Raw genomic sequence first — 14,780 nt, forward strand, 5'->3', positions numbered from 1 at the left:
TTTTATCTTTTTATATTTTTCAGGTCCTGAACTGCATCAGTGTTACTATAGGAAATAACGCGACGCGGACACGCAGTTCTTTACAAGGGTAAAAGAGAATATTTAATTTTTGACTCCAATATTTTTACATGTCCAAAAGTGACAGTGGATTGGAGGGTGGCAGTGCTACCTTTCCAATGACACTAGACAAACCAACAGTTCATCAAATCTTTCTTCTTCTATAAAATAATGCAAAACAATAAGTTATTTACATAAAGTGTGTGAAAAATTTCGTTATAAGAATGTAAACATCAAAAAATCTTAAAAAGTCAAGACAACACATCAGTGTAAAACACTGGACTCCATATAGAGAATGTTAGTAAGCTCAATTGGCTTTTCAGTGGTGCTGGGTGAGGTTTGAGAGCGCTCAAGAGGAGCTGTAGCTGGCTAAAATGGTTTGGGGTGATGTTGGGAGGGTTTGAGGGTGGATTGGGGGGTCTGGGATGGTCTGGCTGTGGGGGGACTCGGTAGGTGTGTGATGATTCTGAGGGATGCTCCCCTCACCAGTTCCTCAGAGCACTCCTAGGCCTGGGGAGGGGAAAACCTCAGCATTTGGGGGCACCTCTGGGAGTCACCCCAAGTGGCTCATGGTTATCACCCCCTTTTCCTTGCATTTCCCACCCTCATGGTTATCACCCTCCTTCCCCTTGCATTTCCCACCCTTTCTCCCTTATGTTTTCTGCTCTTTCCCCCTCATGCTTCCCACCATTTACCCCCTTAATTTAAGGCCTTTAAATAGTGTCAGAGGAGGGTTTTTCTATGACTTAATCCTTAAAGGAAAAGGTTTTCTCAATTTGAAGCCCTTTGTTCCAGAACCCCCTCCTTTTTCTGTGGTCACTGGGATGCACTGGGAGGGACTGAGGGGAGATTGAGGGCGTTGGGAAAAAACAGACTCAGATTTTAAGGAAGATTTTATTTAATTCCAGAATTCCCTCAGTTTTTGGGTTTCCTCTCCAATTTGGCATGTTCCACCCAAATTCCCCAATTTAGAGGAGACGCCCCTCATTAGCAGCCCCCATTAATGAGGCTGGGGGGAAGGGCAAGGGCTCGACTCCCTCCGTGTTCCTCCCCCCACCAAACCAATGTGGTTCAGACTCATTTCACAGAAATTTGGGGGCAATTTCATTGAAATCAGGAAAAGTTCAATCCCCCAATATGGGGGTGTCCCCCCATCTGATACCGGGGAGACCCCGCCCCTCTGACGTCACTCGGCGCTGGGCGGGGGGCGATGGGACCCCCGGCGGCTCCTCAGGAGGAGGCGGAGCTGTGGGAGAGGGAAGGTTCAGGGAGGGTCCCCAAAACACGGGGTTCTACCCCAGAATTTGGGGGTGTCACCCAGAGATCCTGGGATGGAGGGGTGGTGAAAACGAGGGGGTAAAGCAGCGGGATTTGGGGCATAGCAGCAGGGATCTGAGGCAAAGCAGTGGGATTTTGGGATTCCGGGAGCAATTCCAGGCATTTCCCCCCATCAGCAGGAAGTTTTAGGGTGCAGTGGGGTCTTGGGTGTGAAGGTGATCTGGGGTCAGATCTGGGGTGATGGTGGGGTGCAGGGGACGGTGCTGGCCCTGAGGGGGACCTGGGTTGATGGTGGGGTGCAGGGGACGGTGCTGGCCCTGAGGGGGACCTGGGGTGCTGGTGGGGTGCAGGGGATGGTGCTGGCCCTGAGGGGGACCTGGGGGTCTCACCTGCTCTCCGGGGGCCCCCGGGGGCAGCAGGCTCTGGGGCAGCTCGTGCTCCAGGTTGCGGGCGCTGGGGTCGGCGCCCCAGGCCAGGAGCAGCCTCACGAGGGGCTCCTGGCTGGGGGTCCCGGGCAGGGCTGCTGCCATGTGCAGGGGGGTGTTCCCGTGGGCCTGAGGGATGGGAGGGGGCTCAGGGTACCCACAAATAACCCTCTAGCCCCCCTAGAGGTACCTCAGAGACCCTTGATACCTCCAGTCCCCCAGACTCTCCACAGACACCCCAAATCCCCCAGTGCCCCTTTGATCCCTCTGAGCCTCCCAGAGCCCCTTCACACCCCGCAAGGCACTACAGGAACCCCAAAGAGCTCCACAGACCCCTCCAATCAGCCCCAAGAACCCCAAGTGCCCCACAGAGAGAACCCAGAGCCCCCCTCAGAGCCCCCCAAGTCCCTCACACCTTCATGTTGACCAGGCGGGGTGCCATGCCAGGCTGGCGCAGCAGCAGATGGGCCAGAGCAAGGTTGCCTCCCCTCACAGCCAGGTGCAGAGCTGTCAGGCTGCTTTTGGTGTCCTGGGGGCAAAAAGGGGGTCGGGGGTGGGGGCCCACAGGAGGTATCACCCCCCTACAACCTCCTCAACCTCCCCAAGAAATCCCAGTGCCTGGGAGAACAGATCTATCCAGCCCATGGGGGATCTGAAGGGAGACACAGGGGTCTTTGGGGGGCACACAGGGGTCTTTGGGGACACACAGGGGTCTGGGGGGCACACAGGGGTCTTTGGGGGGCACACAGGGGTCTTTGGGGGGAACACAGGGGTCTTTGGGGACACACAGGGGTCTGGGGGACACACAGGGGTCTGTGGGGGCACACAGGGGTCTGTGGGGGCACACAGGGGTCTTTGGGGACACACAGGGGTCTGGGGGGCACACAGGGGTCTTTGGGGACACACAGGTATTGTGGGGGTCTCACACCCCTCCCCAACCCTCCCAAGGAACCCCAACAGACCCCAAAGTCTTCCAATACACAGGGACCTTGAGGTGGGACACAGTCATCTTTGAGAGGTCTGTGGGGAACCCAGGGGATGTGAGGGACACCTGGAGAGTTGTGGGGTACCTGGGGGTCTTTGGGGGGGTCTGTACCTGGCTGCTGCTGTCTGCCCCCATCAGCAGGAGCAGCTCCACACAGCGGAATCGGTCCTGGGGAGTGGGGGACCCCCCTGCAGAGCCCCCCACAGGGCTGTGCCCTCCCTGCAGGGAGGCATTGTGGGCCAGGACAGCGCAGTGCAGAGGGGTCTGGCCTGGGGGGGAACCAACAGGGGTCAGGAACGGCCCCTCCCCCAAACAGGACCCCCCTGGAATTGGGGACCCTCCTAGGGACCCCCTCAAAGTAAAGACACACCCCCTGGGACCCTCCCACCATCAGCCAGGACGCCCAGACTGGATATCCCCATCCCACCAAGAGCTACCAAAAAATGGGGATCCCCAGCATCCCCTTCAAACCCTTCTGTACTGAGTACCCCCCAAGTGGGACTCTCCCCAGACACCCTGAAATAGGGACTTGTCAGACACCCCAAATCAGGGACCCCTGAGTCCCCCTCCCATTGGGGACCCACCAACTGAACCCTCCCCAGTCCCACCCAAACAAAGACTCCCCAAGAATCACCCCCACCCCAAAAGCAGGGGCCCACCCCAAGCCCTTCCACCACCCTTGCCCCCGCTCAGATTTGCTGACCCTCAAAGTTTCTGGCCTCCACGTTGACAGGAACCCCCGAGGACATCATGGCCTGGGAAGGCAAGGGGGAAGATTTGGGGTCCCCCTGGATACCAGGAACCCCACCAGGCCGGTTCCCTGGTCTCCCAGGACAACTGTGTCCCACTTTGGGGTCCCTTTGGGACGGTTTTGTGGTCCCCATGGGGGTTGGGGTGTCACCTGGAGGATTTCGGGGTGCCCATAGGCTGCAGCCAGGTGCAGCGCCGTGCGGCCCCCGTGGTCAGCGGCGTCAGGGTTGGCCCCCAGGACAAGCAGGTCCCGCACAATCTCCGGGGCTGCAGCTGCTGCTGCCACCAGCAGGGGAGTCTGGGGACATCAAATGGGGGGTCAGGGACAGAATGAACAGGGGTAGGGGGGGCTTGAGTGACTCCTGGGGGGAGTTAGATGTCTAGAGGGTAAAGGGGGTCTGGGGGCTCTTGCAGGGAAAAAAAAAGAAGGTCAGTGAGATCTGGGGGAGTCAGGGGTGGTTGGGGGGCATCAAGCACCCCCAGACCCTCAAATTATCACCCTGGTATTCTGCTACTGCTCTGCCTCCCCTTATGATAACTTTATCATCCCCTCATTAATTATTTGTTACTGATTGCCCCTTCATTGCCCTTTATTGGACTTTAATCACACCATCACTAATCACCCGTTATTACCCCCCAGTATTAATTCCCCCTTTATTCTCAGCGCTCCCTCTATTAGTAGACTGCAACAGAACCCTGTGATTAATTATCTCAGAATTAACTACTCCACTCCCATTATTAATTACTCCCATCTTTTTACCTCCATCACCCCCTTATTGCCCCAGTATGACGCACTCATTACCCCTTCTTTACCAGCAATGCCCTCAACTTTCTCTTGCACTTCTAGCTTCCCACCCCAAAATTGCCTAGGTGCTCCTGCACCTTCATCTCCCCCAGATGTCCCCTTAGGACCCCCAGGTGTGTCCCCCCTCACCTTGCCCAGGTGCTCCCGCACCTCGAGTCCCCCCAGGTCCCGCAGAGCCTCGGCCGCAGCCCGGGCGAGCGCCCACTGCCCCCCGGCACAGAGCACGTGCAGCAGCCTGGGGATGGAGCCGGGTGGGTTAGAGGGGACCCCCTTAACCCCCTACCCACCCCCCACGTTCCACCCAGAACACAGACCCCACAAAAGCACTTGGCACCCCATAGCTCCTCCCAGTGCCTCACTGCCTTTTCCCACTGCTTCCCCCACTGCCTCCCTGCTGACCTCCACACTGACTCTCCTGTTTACCCCACACTGATCTCACCCACAGACCCCACTTCATCCCACTGCCCCCCACTGAACACCACACTGACCCCACTCACCCCACTGCCCTCCCATGGGCCCCACTGTCTGTCCTTCACACCAGTGACCCCCTAAATTGCCCCCATCGATGCCCCCCATTTGCTGCAATTTAACCCATTGACCCATGATGGACGCCTTGACCCCTGTACCCCCCCCTTATACCCCCCAGTGCCCTCCCACTCACGTGTCCCCCTCCTCGTCCTGCAGCAGCAGCTCCCGGGGGTCTCGGCCCCCCAGCACGGCGCGGGCGGCTGCCAGGTCCTGGGGCTCAGGGTACGGCTCTTGGATCTCCCTTCCCAGCAGAGAGGCCCCAAATTGTCCCCACGGCACTGCGGGATGGGGCCAGGCAGGGCCGGGGATGGCAGCAGCCTTTGGGGGGGGGCAGCAGTCAAGATGGAGGGGGGCTTGGTCCCAGGTACCCGTGCCCCAATGATTTTCCTCCCCTTGTCCCCCAGGCTGCCACCCCATTGCCCCCATCTACATCATCTCCCCCCATTGTCTCTTGTTGCCCCTCCACTGCCCCCAATTCCTTCCTTCATTGCCTCCCTTAACCACCCCATTTTCCCCATTGCCCCACCATTCCCCTCCCAGTTGTCTGCCCCCCTTCTCCCCCCATTTCCCTCCCATTCCCCCCCATTCTTCCCCCACTGCCCTCTCATTTTCCCCCCCCATTGACCCCCATTTACCACACTGCCCCCCTTTTAACCCCCCAGTTCCCCCCCCATCCCCTCGAACCAGCTCACCTGGAACCCCCTCGGACCGGAGACCCTTCCCCCATGGGCCCCTCCCGGGCTGCCATGGGACACGTGTGGGACCTCACAGAGGCCGGGAGTCACCGCGGGGACAACGGGCCAGGGAGAGCCTGAGGGGACACCCGGTGATGGGGGGACATGGGGAGGGAATGGGAGGGGAAGGGGGCACGTAGGGATGGGGAGGGCATGGAGAGGAAGTATGGGGCACAGGGGGTGTGGGGGGAGCTGGGGGATCGGGGCTCACTCACCATCCGAGGGGCGCGGGGAGGGCACAGCCAAAACCTGGGGGGAGAGCAAGGGGGTCAGCGAGGAGAGTGGGGGTGTCCCCAGGGGAGGTGTCACTGGGATGGGGGGTCACCCACCGGGGATCTCGCCCCTTCCCTGCTCTTCTGCTGCCGTAGCTCCTTCAGCAGCTGCTTCACCGTCTGGGGCGGAGCGGCGCGGGGGGGACCTGGGGGTGTGCAAGGGAGGTTCGGGGGTCCCCGGGATGCCGAGGAACCCTGAAAACTCCTAAAACCCCACCAAACGCCCCGGCGTCCCCCCTGCACCTGAACTAGGAGGGCAATAACCACTCGTCGGAATGAAACCCCTGAATCCTATAGAAGTCCCAGTCTTTAACACTGCCATCCTACTGGCCTCAGGGGTTACCGTTTCCCCGTGTGTCATCCAGACCCTGTTCGGGGGTGGCCCCCTGAACTGCCGAGACCTCTCAAACCTCTGTGTCATAACCGAGACCCCCAAAGCCCGGGGCACTCCCCCAGCGAGGCAGGAATCCCCCTGTCGTGACGTCACGGGGATTCCCATGCGTCACCGCCCGCCCCCGCCGTCCCCGCCCTCCTCCCCGGGGAACCCCCTCCTCCCCCGCGGGGAGAATCCGGCGGGGAGGCCCCGGGAGCCCCCCCCGCTCCATCGAGGCCGGTGTCCCCCCTCCTGCCCCCCAGAGCTCCTACAGGGTCAGCAGATCCTTCTCGGCTCTCTTAAAGGGCCAGTGTCCCTTAAACGCGAGGCTTAAAGGGCCAGTGTCTCCTACACGCAGCTCTTAAAGGGCCAGTATCGCCCAAAAGCCGCTCTTAAAGGGCCAGTGTCCCCTAAAAGATCTTCCTAAAAGGCTCTCTTCCAGGTGTTTTAAAGGACCAGCCCCCTGTCCCAGAACTCTTAAAAGGCCAGCGTCCCCTCAAAGCGGGTCTGAAAGGGCCCGCGACACCCCCCGCCCCACCACGGCCCCCATCCCCCTTTCCCCCCTCACCTCTCTGGGGCCGCATCCCCGCGGGATCCGGGGGCAAATGAGGCCGGGGCGGGCGCGGGGACCGTTTTGGGGGGACCCGGGCGAGGAAACCCCGCCCCGGAGGGAAACGCCACCAAAACGCCAACGCTGTCACTGTTGCGACGGGTGACAAGGCGGGGGGGCGGGGCTTCGGAGGGGCCCAGGGCACCCAGAGCATGGGTGGAGGTGGCGGGGTCACCCGCGGGCCGGGGTCCTCTGACGGGGTGTCGGAGGGATCGCGGGTCCTGGGTTGTTCCATCAGCACCGATTTGGGGCAACAATCCAGGGTCCTTCTGAGCCCCCATCATTTTGTGTGGGTTTGGGGTACTCTCTTCACCACTCTGGGAGGGGGCTCTGTCTCCCCAACCCCAGAAGATCACGAGACCCACGGAGACTGTGGGGACACCAGGGCTGGTGTCTTTATTGGGGTGGCACAGGGCTGTCCCCCCACCCACAATTTGCAGGGGTCACTGCTCCCCTCCATACCCCCCACTTGGGGGATGTGGGGTGTTTCTTACCCATTTTGAGGGCATCTCTGCCCCATTAGAGGGAGATTTCTGATCCACTTGGGGGTGGCATTTAGGATGGGGGGGCTCAGCTCGATTTTGATGGGAGTCTCTGACACATGGGAAGGAAACCATGAGACTCACTGAGACCACCAGGGCTGGTGGATTAATTTTGGGGGATGTCACACAGCATGGGGGTTCCCTCCAGGATCCTGACTGGGGGGTTGGGTGTCACAAGTGTATTTTCTACTACACAGCCTGCTGAAGCTTCACTGGTCCTGAAGCCTTTCTCAGACAGCTCCATTCTCTAAATGCCAGAAAACTCCTGCCCAAAGAGCTGAAACAGCTGGAGGAACAGCAAAGCACTCTGACCAAAGGCTGTGGTTTATATATCCCAGCCTCGGTGGCTGCACATTTGCTGCCCCAGCCCATCCCTTCCTGCAGCCTGTGTTAAACCTTGGCTCCCTTGTACTCCTGAGTACAACCTCGATGCTGCAGCTCCCAGGTAATCCCATCTCCCTTCCTCTGACACTGACCCTGAGCCCAGCAGATGGATACAGAACAGGCAGGAAAGAAGAAAAAAAATAGAGAGAGGAGGCCTGATAAAGTAGACATGGCAACTTGAAAATGCAAAGTCAGGAGAGAACTGAAAGCAGGCACAGAAATCTACAGTACCAGTGTATATGTATAAATAAAATTTTACAGACAATGGATTAAGAGAGGAAAATAGATAGCAAGCTATATAAAAGTATACAGAAAATAAAAATTTTTAAAGTTAGGAACTAAGAGAGGAATGAATTAAAAACTATCAACAGTGAACTAAGATAAAGACAGAAACTGTGAAAAAAACTCTTACACTTTCAGATATAGGCCAGGGCACCTTCAGAAATTTTGCTTGTGAAAGTGAAAATATAAATGTGCACATACTGATTTGCATGTGTATCTTAGCAATACAGAGTGAATCTATAACATAGCTACTGATTTGCATGTGTATCTTAGCAATAAAAATGAACCTAAGGCAGCACAGAATATACACTGATTTGGAGAGTATGTGCTTCAGTCTTCATGTGGTGATCTCTGGTCTGCCTTCAAACACTACTGCTGGATTTGGTGATCCTAAAGACAACACTGAGTAGTGCAGTTGGCCAAATTTCTCATTGTTGCAGTTTATAATTTGTGGCCCTCCTTCACTACTGAAAGAAAACCGTGGCAGTGAGTTCATGTTAGCCTGAAAATGTGTAGGACACATCACTGATGTTTGTGCCTCATCTAGCTGTCCATTGTGGGTCAGACAGATAACAGTAGAAAATAAAAATCAATTGTGCACATAAAGTGCACATTATTGATGTATAGAAATGAAAAGGCCTTGATCTTCAGAGACAATTTCCATGATTGGAGGATTACTGTGACGTTTGACTCTAAGCTAAGAAAAATCAATATAGTCATAAAAATGTAGAGAATGTTTTGCAGTGAATAAAAAGCCAGTGAGGTAGCTTCAAACCTGGAAGAAAAATTAATAGCCCCTCTATACAACACTAAATTACTAATTTCTGAATGTTGTTATAAACAGTTTGAGTTGCAAGCTGTCTAACTAAGGTAAAAAGCAGAACCAACACTATAAAATTATTGTTGGCATTTGAATTTATTTTCCCTCGTGAGTTGTCAAGTTGTCATTTAACTGTAGTACCATTTTAAGAGATAATTCATCCTGGAACACTGTGGCTTGTTATACTTTTTTTTTTTTTTTTAATATTTAGGTTTTACAGAGCAAGTAAATCGCCAACCATGGCAGCTCAGTCTCACCAAACACTTCAGGTTTTCAAACAAATCTTCAGCATCTCTGCACAAACTGGCAAGGGTGTGTGTGTGTGTGTCTGTGGATCACTTCAGCAGAGTTAGAGGGTTTTATTAATAACAGATAGATATTTAGAGACCTCCTTTAACTACTCAAAAGAAGACACATGTTTAGAATCCTGCTTTAAGTACTTCACAGAGATGGCTGGCTGCAGACTGCCAGCTTGCCACAATGACTGAGTACTTTCAGGCAAGCTGTCAAGTGTGAAATTGGACATGACCTATTGACTGCTCTTCAGCACCAAATTAAAAGATAATGATTAGCTTTTTAGAGTTCTCAGCAGAGGAAGTTTATTCATCTTTTACAGGACATTTGCATCAGAACTACACTTTTGCAGAGTGCTGATGAGCATCACCTAAAAGAACATTATAGTGCTAGATATGCATCTTAACTCATATTGGTCTTAGCAGTGGACTTGCAATTAATACCAGGCATGCCTAATGAGGCTGTGCCCTGCTAATGCTAATGCTGGCTGCAGAAAACATTTTTGTACACAAAATAGACATATTTATTTCTTATTTCCCTTTTGTAAAATAAGGTATTTTTCCCTCCCCCCTGCCCAACATTTCTTAATGTTTAGAGTGTTTGAAAAGGGTTTCCCCCAGCTTACCATCAGTACCCAAAATGTTCTTTGAGACCAGAAAGTTTGTGCACTCTTTAATAACTGAAAACATTTCAGCTTGTTCTCCCTATTTTTGCTGCTGAGGTAATGCAGATGGGTAGCTTAAGGTCTGGATTAAAAATGGAACTTGTGTCACTGAGTCAGTTTTTATAGCCTAGATGTAAGTATCACTCTCAAGAAGAATGACATCTTTAGTATGTCTGACATTTAAGACAGGAATTCTAATGATTTGCTCCCCCCAAAAAAATACTCAATTGTATGGATGGGGAAAATAGAGTAAAAACCATTGTCAAGTTCAGGAGTTTTTTAAACACATCAGCATGACAAGTAATGTGGTCTCAGGAGAATGAAAGAGAAGTGCAGAATCACAGAATATATGAGATGCTGTCTGTGAGCAGGGACTGAGTCTGGAGTAACCAAAAGTACATCCACTGATTTTTTTTTACAGCTGTGGCAGGAGAACAGACTGCAGGAATTTACAATGAGAGTGTTTGGGAAGATTTACCTTCTTCTGACCAGGCAAGCTGAGTGTCTGCTGCTGGTGAGATATGTGAACTAAAACATAGTCCGAAAGTTCTGTTTTATTCTGTTTTATTTATATGAGGCTGAGACTGTTCCTAAAACCTAAAAGGTGCTATTGAGGCAAAAGAGAAGATAATCTCAACTTAAAGCTGCAGAATTTTTATTTCTAGCTTTTTAAAAATGAGAATCTTTTACTGTTCATAGTTAAATTATGCTTGGAGCAGTAGCAGATTGAACAAGAGATCGATTTTCTCCTCCCTTCAGCACCAGCAAATAAAAATTCCATGTGCAAAGATCACACTCTATTTGCTACTGTAGCAAAATAAACTGCTCAAATGTGTCAATTTACTCACACAGATGGAAGATGGCAGGGGCTGTAATTTTTTTATTGGACGTCGCAGATGTTTAGTTTTACATATTTTTGTAAAGAAAGGTATGTTTTATTTTTAATTTATAATTTATTTTTAATTTGTTTCTCTTTAAAAAATGCTTCAATTGCCTATTCATATACTGATTTGCAAAAGTATGTTCATGTTTAGAAGGTTTAACATAAATATTCCTCTATGGACATCGATATGCAACCATAAGATTCCAGTTTCTGTTGACTTGTTAGCACTCCTGTTTTATAGGGTGAAGATTAATCCCATTTGAAGAGAAAATGCTATGCTAGAGCACCTTTATCCTAAAAAATGCCAAAGTAAGATACTATTCTATTGAATTGTGCTGTACATACAATGAGAAGGTCTTTAGCTACAAGTGTTTTGCTTGTCCCCACACATAAGAAAAATCATGTTACAATTGTATATGCATAGAATAACATAAATATTGAAAAGGAATTTTAAATTTTGACCACAATGTTTCTCCTGTTAGTGGAGAAACAAACATATGAAAGAAAGGTGAGATGTACAATTACACATATATGTTACCAGTTTATCTGTGTTCAGATGACAGCCATTTAGGAAGATGCTGGTAAAGAATTTTTGTGTAAATAATTTATTTTTCAAAGAGTTGTGGCCAAAAATAGTAATGCTTGCCACTTAGGCACTATATTCACTATTTCAAATGCAGGTATCATTGATCAGAGGAAGTGAACCAGTTAGAGCAATTCAATTTATTTATTGTTGACATCCATAAACAAAAAGCAAATGTCTGCACAAAATGATATGCTTTAACATGTCATTTTAATTAATATTGACATTTCCATGAGATGATTTACTCCCTCTTGAGCTCCTTTATATAACCAATTTTCTCTGTGAAACAGTAATTGGACTGCCATAATTACAGCTGTGACATGGGGCTTGGAACATCCAAAAATGAGGACAAGCAAATATTCCTGTACCTGGATAAGTGACCTAAATATAAATGTACTGCTCTCACACTGTTACTGGATGATGTTCAAATGCATCACAAAATGCTCTTTAAATCCTGCTACAAGTCAGACACTCGAGTTTCTACTGATCTGATACAGACTGAGGGTGTTTAATATCTTGTAGTGATGTCTTATCAGGATGTTAATAATAAATAATAATAATAAAGCAGGCACAGGCAGATGATGCTGTTCTCCCTCTCATAGGTGAAAGAAAAAAATACCTAATTATCAATGAGCAGTTGGTCATGGTTACAATGTGAGATATGATAGTTTTCCCAGTGTTGTGTTTTTCATAATATGTTAAAGAAAGAATGCAACTCTTACAATCTTTGATACTTGTTTCTCTCATGCATTTTAGTGTTAATATGGCAGAATAACCATGGGAGACTGGAATTTCCTTGGAGGCATTTTAGAGGAGGTCCACATTCATTCCACAATTATTGGAAAGATTTGGCTCACGATTCTCTTCATATTTCGAATGCTTGTCCTTGGAGTGGCAACTGAGGATGTTTGGAATGATGAACAATCAGAATTTATATGCAACACTGAGCAGCCTGGTTGCAGAAATGTGTGCTATGATGAGGCCTTTCCCATCTCCCTCATAAGATACTGGGTCTTGCAAGTTATTTTTGTGTCTTCCCCTTCCTTGGTGTATATGGGGCATGCCTTATACAGACTAAGAGCCTTGGAAAAAGAAAGGCAAAAGAAGAAAGCTCAGGTAAGGGTGGAACTTGAAAGCACTGAGTTAGAAATGACTGAAAATCGTAAAAGACTGGAGAGAGAGCTCCGGCAGCTGGATCAAAGGAAGCTGAACAAAGCACCCCTGAGAGGCTCTCTGCTCTGCACTTATGTGATACATATTTTCACAAGATCTGCAGTGGAAGTTGGCTTTATGATTGGGCAGTATCTTCTTTATGGTTTTCATTTAGATCCCCTTTATAAATGTCAGAGAGACCCATGTCCAAACACAGTTGACTGCTTTGTATCTAGACCAACAGAAAAGACAGTGTTTATTTTATTTATGCAATCAATAGCAACTGTATCATTGCTTTTAAATATTCTAGAAATTATCCACTTAGGATTCCGAAAAATTAAAATGGGACTCTGTGAGCAGAACAGAACCAAAGATGACTCTGAGAATTTCTACATAAACAAATCTAAGAAATACTCTGTGATACCACATTCTTCTTTGGGAATATCCACCACCCCTCAGAAAACACTTCCTTGTGCCCTTAGCAATTATACCTTTCTGATGGAAAAGCAAACTGACACTATGCTCTACCCAGTTTTAAATTCTCCTTCTATGTTTCAGTCTGTGCCAAATAACCGTACAGAAAGCAGCAGCAATTACACCCACTGCAATCAGGAAAAGAAACCTCCAAAGAAGAGGCCAGCTACAAATGCTTTGGACAGTCAGACTCAAAATGCTAGCACAAATAATAATGAAGGCTTTCTTGGTGAGATTTGGACTGAGACACATAATGCACAAGAAGAGGCTGAAAAGAAACATTTTCTTGTTGATACTCAGAATGCAGACACTGCTGCAAACGTGTACTTGAGAAGCTTTGCTGAGATGCCATCTCAAACTTCAGTGCAGCCTGGTACAACTTTTCCTGGTACCAGTTGTAGACGACAGGCAGTGGTTGAGAGCACAGGAGCACCACCAAATTCTCTTCCAAGGAACAGTGACAGAAGACAAAGCAGTTTCAGTTCAAACACAGCCCAAATTCCTTACAATGCTGATGGAAAAAATTCCAGCCGACCAGACACTTCAGATTCTATGGGGGTGGTGAGCTCAGAATCCACACAGAGCAGAAACTGGAACAGTCCTAAGCTTTTCTCTCTGTCTAGGCAACAGTCACTGTCAAGTAATGCCAGCAGCAGGCGTGCCCCCACTGATCTTCAAATATAACATGAGCTAACTCATTACTGCACTAACCAATGCTGGGATAATTCCTGAACACAGACACAACCCACACCTGTGTGTAAGTGCAGCTAAATAATTCAACTTTAACCAGCTCTTTACATAGGTAGAAAAGTTGTGTAACTCTTTGAATAGTAGCTAAGTAATTTTAAACAGTCTCTACTTCCTTTGTAATGAAAATGTGGCATAGACCTCAGTGTATAAACCTCTACACTCCAGCTACAAATGAAAAAGTACATCCTCATGATCCACATATTAGGAAAAAGTCAGGCATAAAATCACAGCTGATACTATTTAAACTGAATAAAAGTAGAAGACAAAATTTGCAGGCTAAGGATATTTTTTACAAACACCAGTAAATCAAATAAGGCTAAAGATGCTCTCAGAGGAATGTATTGGTAAACATGTCTCTGCCTAATCAGTCTGAGAATTCAAACAGACATTTGGTAGCTGACCAAAAGCAGAATGTCAAACTTATTCCACTGTTCCAACTGTTGTAAATACAAAGAGAAAAAGCATTTGCAAAACAAATCATGAATTCTTTGGCTCCATGGTACACTTTTTTTTTCAGTGTATCGCCACTGACTTCATCAGCAGAATAATCAAAGTGAATTTGTTATAGTATACTATCAGAATTCAATATATCACTAATTTTTTTCTTAAACATCATGAATTACAGACATGTTGTGAGCTTTACTTTTGCCATTTTTTGTAACAATAATAAGATAGGAAAACCAGAAACCAAGTTACTGAAATTTACTAATCAGATATTTTGAATTTCACAAACCAGAAGGCTTACTAAGGAAAACAGAAAAAAACCCCAAAACCAAAGACAGAGAAGTAAAAAAAGCAAATATGGTAGTACCTTCTGATTTCAGTTACAATGTCAAAAGATGTATAAAAGGTTTCTCAAACAGTAAAACTACTCCTTTTCTGTTTGTCTCCCCCCTGAATTCTGATAAACTTTTAAATCAAATAAATCTTCTACCTGTTTAGGATAAATCTGTGTTGATGCTTTTTATGGGGATAGCAAAACATTAGGACATTTATCCACTTGCTGTTCAGGTCATCATGGTGTAAAGGAAGTTCCATGAAACATCTTGAAATTACAAAGGAGGCAAAGATGAACAAAACACTATGATACATTTGTAATCAAGCTTTCTATGTATGAAATACATTTATTTGAGTT

At 48.8% G+C, this 14,780-nt stretch overlaps 2 protein-coding genes across 2 annotated transcripts; one reads left to right on the forward strand and one right to left on the reverse strand.

The window, feature by feature from the left end:
- Nucleotides 1–977: 977 nt before the first annotated feature.
- Nucleotides 978–6,333, reverse strand: NFKBID (NFKB inhibitor delta). Its single transcript, XM_058040046.1, has 12 exons — nucleotides 6,162–6,333; nucleotides 5,892–5,980; nucleotides 5,778–5,811; nucleotides 5,521–5,639; nucleotides 4,962–5,146; nucleotides 4,430–4,535; nucleotides 3,647–3,793; nucleotides 3,449–3,500; nucleotides 2,857–3,014; nucleotides 2,176–2,289; nucleotides 1,725–1,889; nucleotides 978–1,303 (listed from the first exon to the last, which is right to left on the reverse strand). The coding sequence occupies exons 1-12, from the start codon at nucleotides 6,331–6,333 to the stop codon at nucleotides 1,244–1,246; spliced, it is 1,401 nt and encodes a 466-aa protein (XP_057896029.1). The 3' UTR covers nucleotides 978–1,243.
- A 5,713-nt stretch (nucleotides 6,334–12,046) lies between these two features.
- On the forward strand, nucleotides 12,047–13,579 carry GJA9 (gap junction protein alpha 9). The gene has a single exon (XM_058040305.1). It carries the CDS (start codon nucleotides 12,047–12,049, stop codon nucleotides 13,577–13,579), a length of 1,533 nt encoding a protein of 510 aa, XP_057896288.1.
- The last annotated feature ends 1,201 nt before the right edge of the window (nucleotides 13,580–14,780 follow it).

The sequence above is a fragment of the Melospiza georgiana genome, chromosome 24, assembly GCF_028018845.1.
Source record: "Melospiza georgiana isolate bMelGeo1 chromosome 24, bMelGeo1.pri, whole genome shotgun sequence".
NCBI lineage: Eukaryota > Metazoa > Chordata > Aves > Passeriformes > Passerellidae > Melospiza > Melospiza georgiana.

Excerpts from the sequence above, each read along its gene's own strand:
- GJA9 (XM_058040305.1), top strand. The coding sequence starts at position 12,047 with ATGGGAGACTGGAATTTCCTTGGAGGCATTTTAGAGGAGGTCCACATT.
- NFKBID (XM_058040046.1), bottom strand. The coding sequence starts at position 6,333 with ATGGGAATCCCCGTGACGTCACGACAGGGGGATTCCTGCCTCGCTGGG. Across the intron at positions 5,981-6,161 it reads AACGGTAACCCCTGAGGCCA|GTCCCCCCCGCGCCGCTCCG; the intron begins GTAGGATGGCAG and ends GCACACCCCCAG. Across the intron at positions 3,794-4,429 it reads TGCGGGAGCACCTGGGCAAG|ACTCCCCTGCTGGTGGCAGC; the intron begins GTGAGGGGGGAC and ends TGATGTCCCCAG.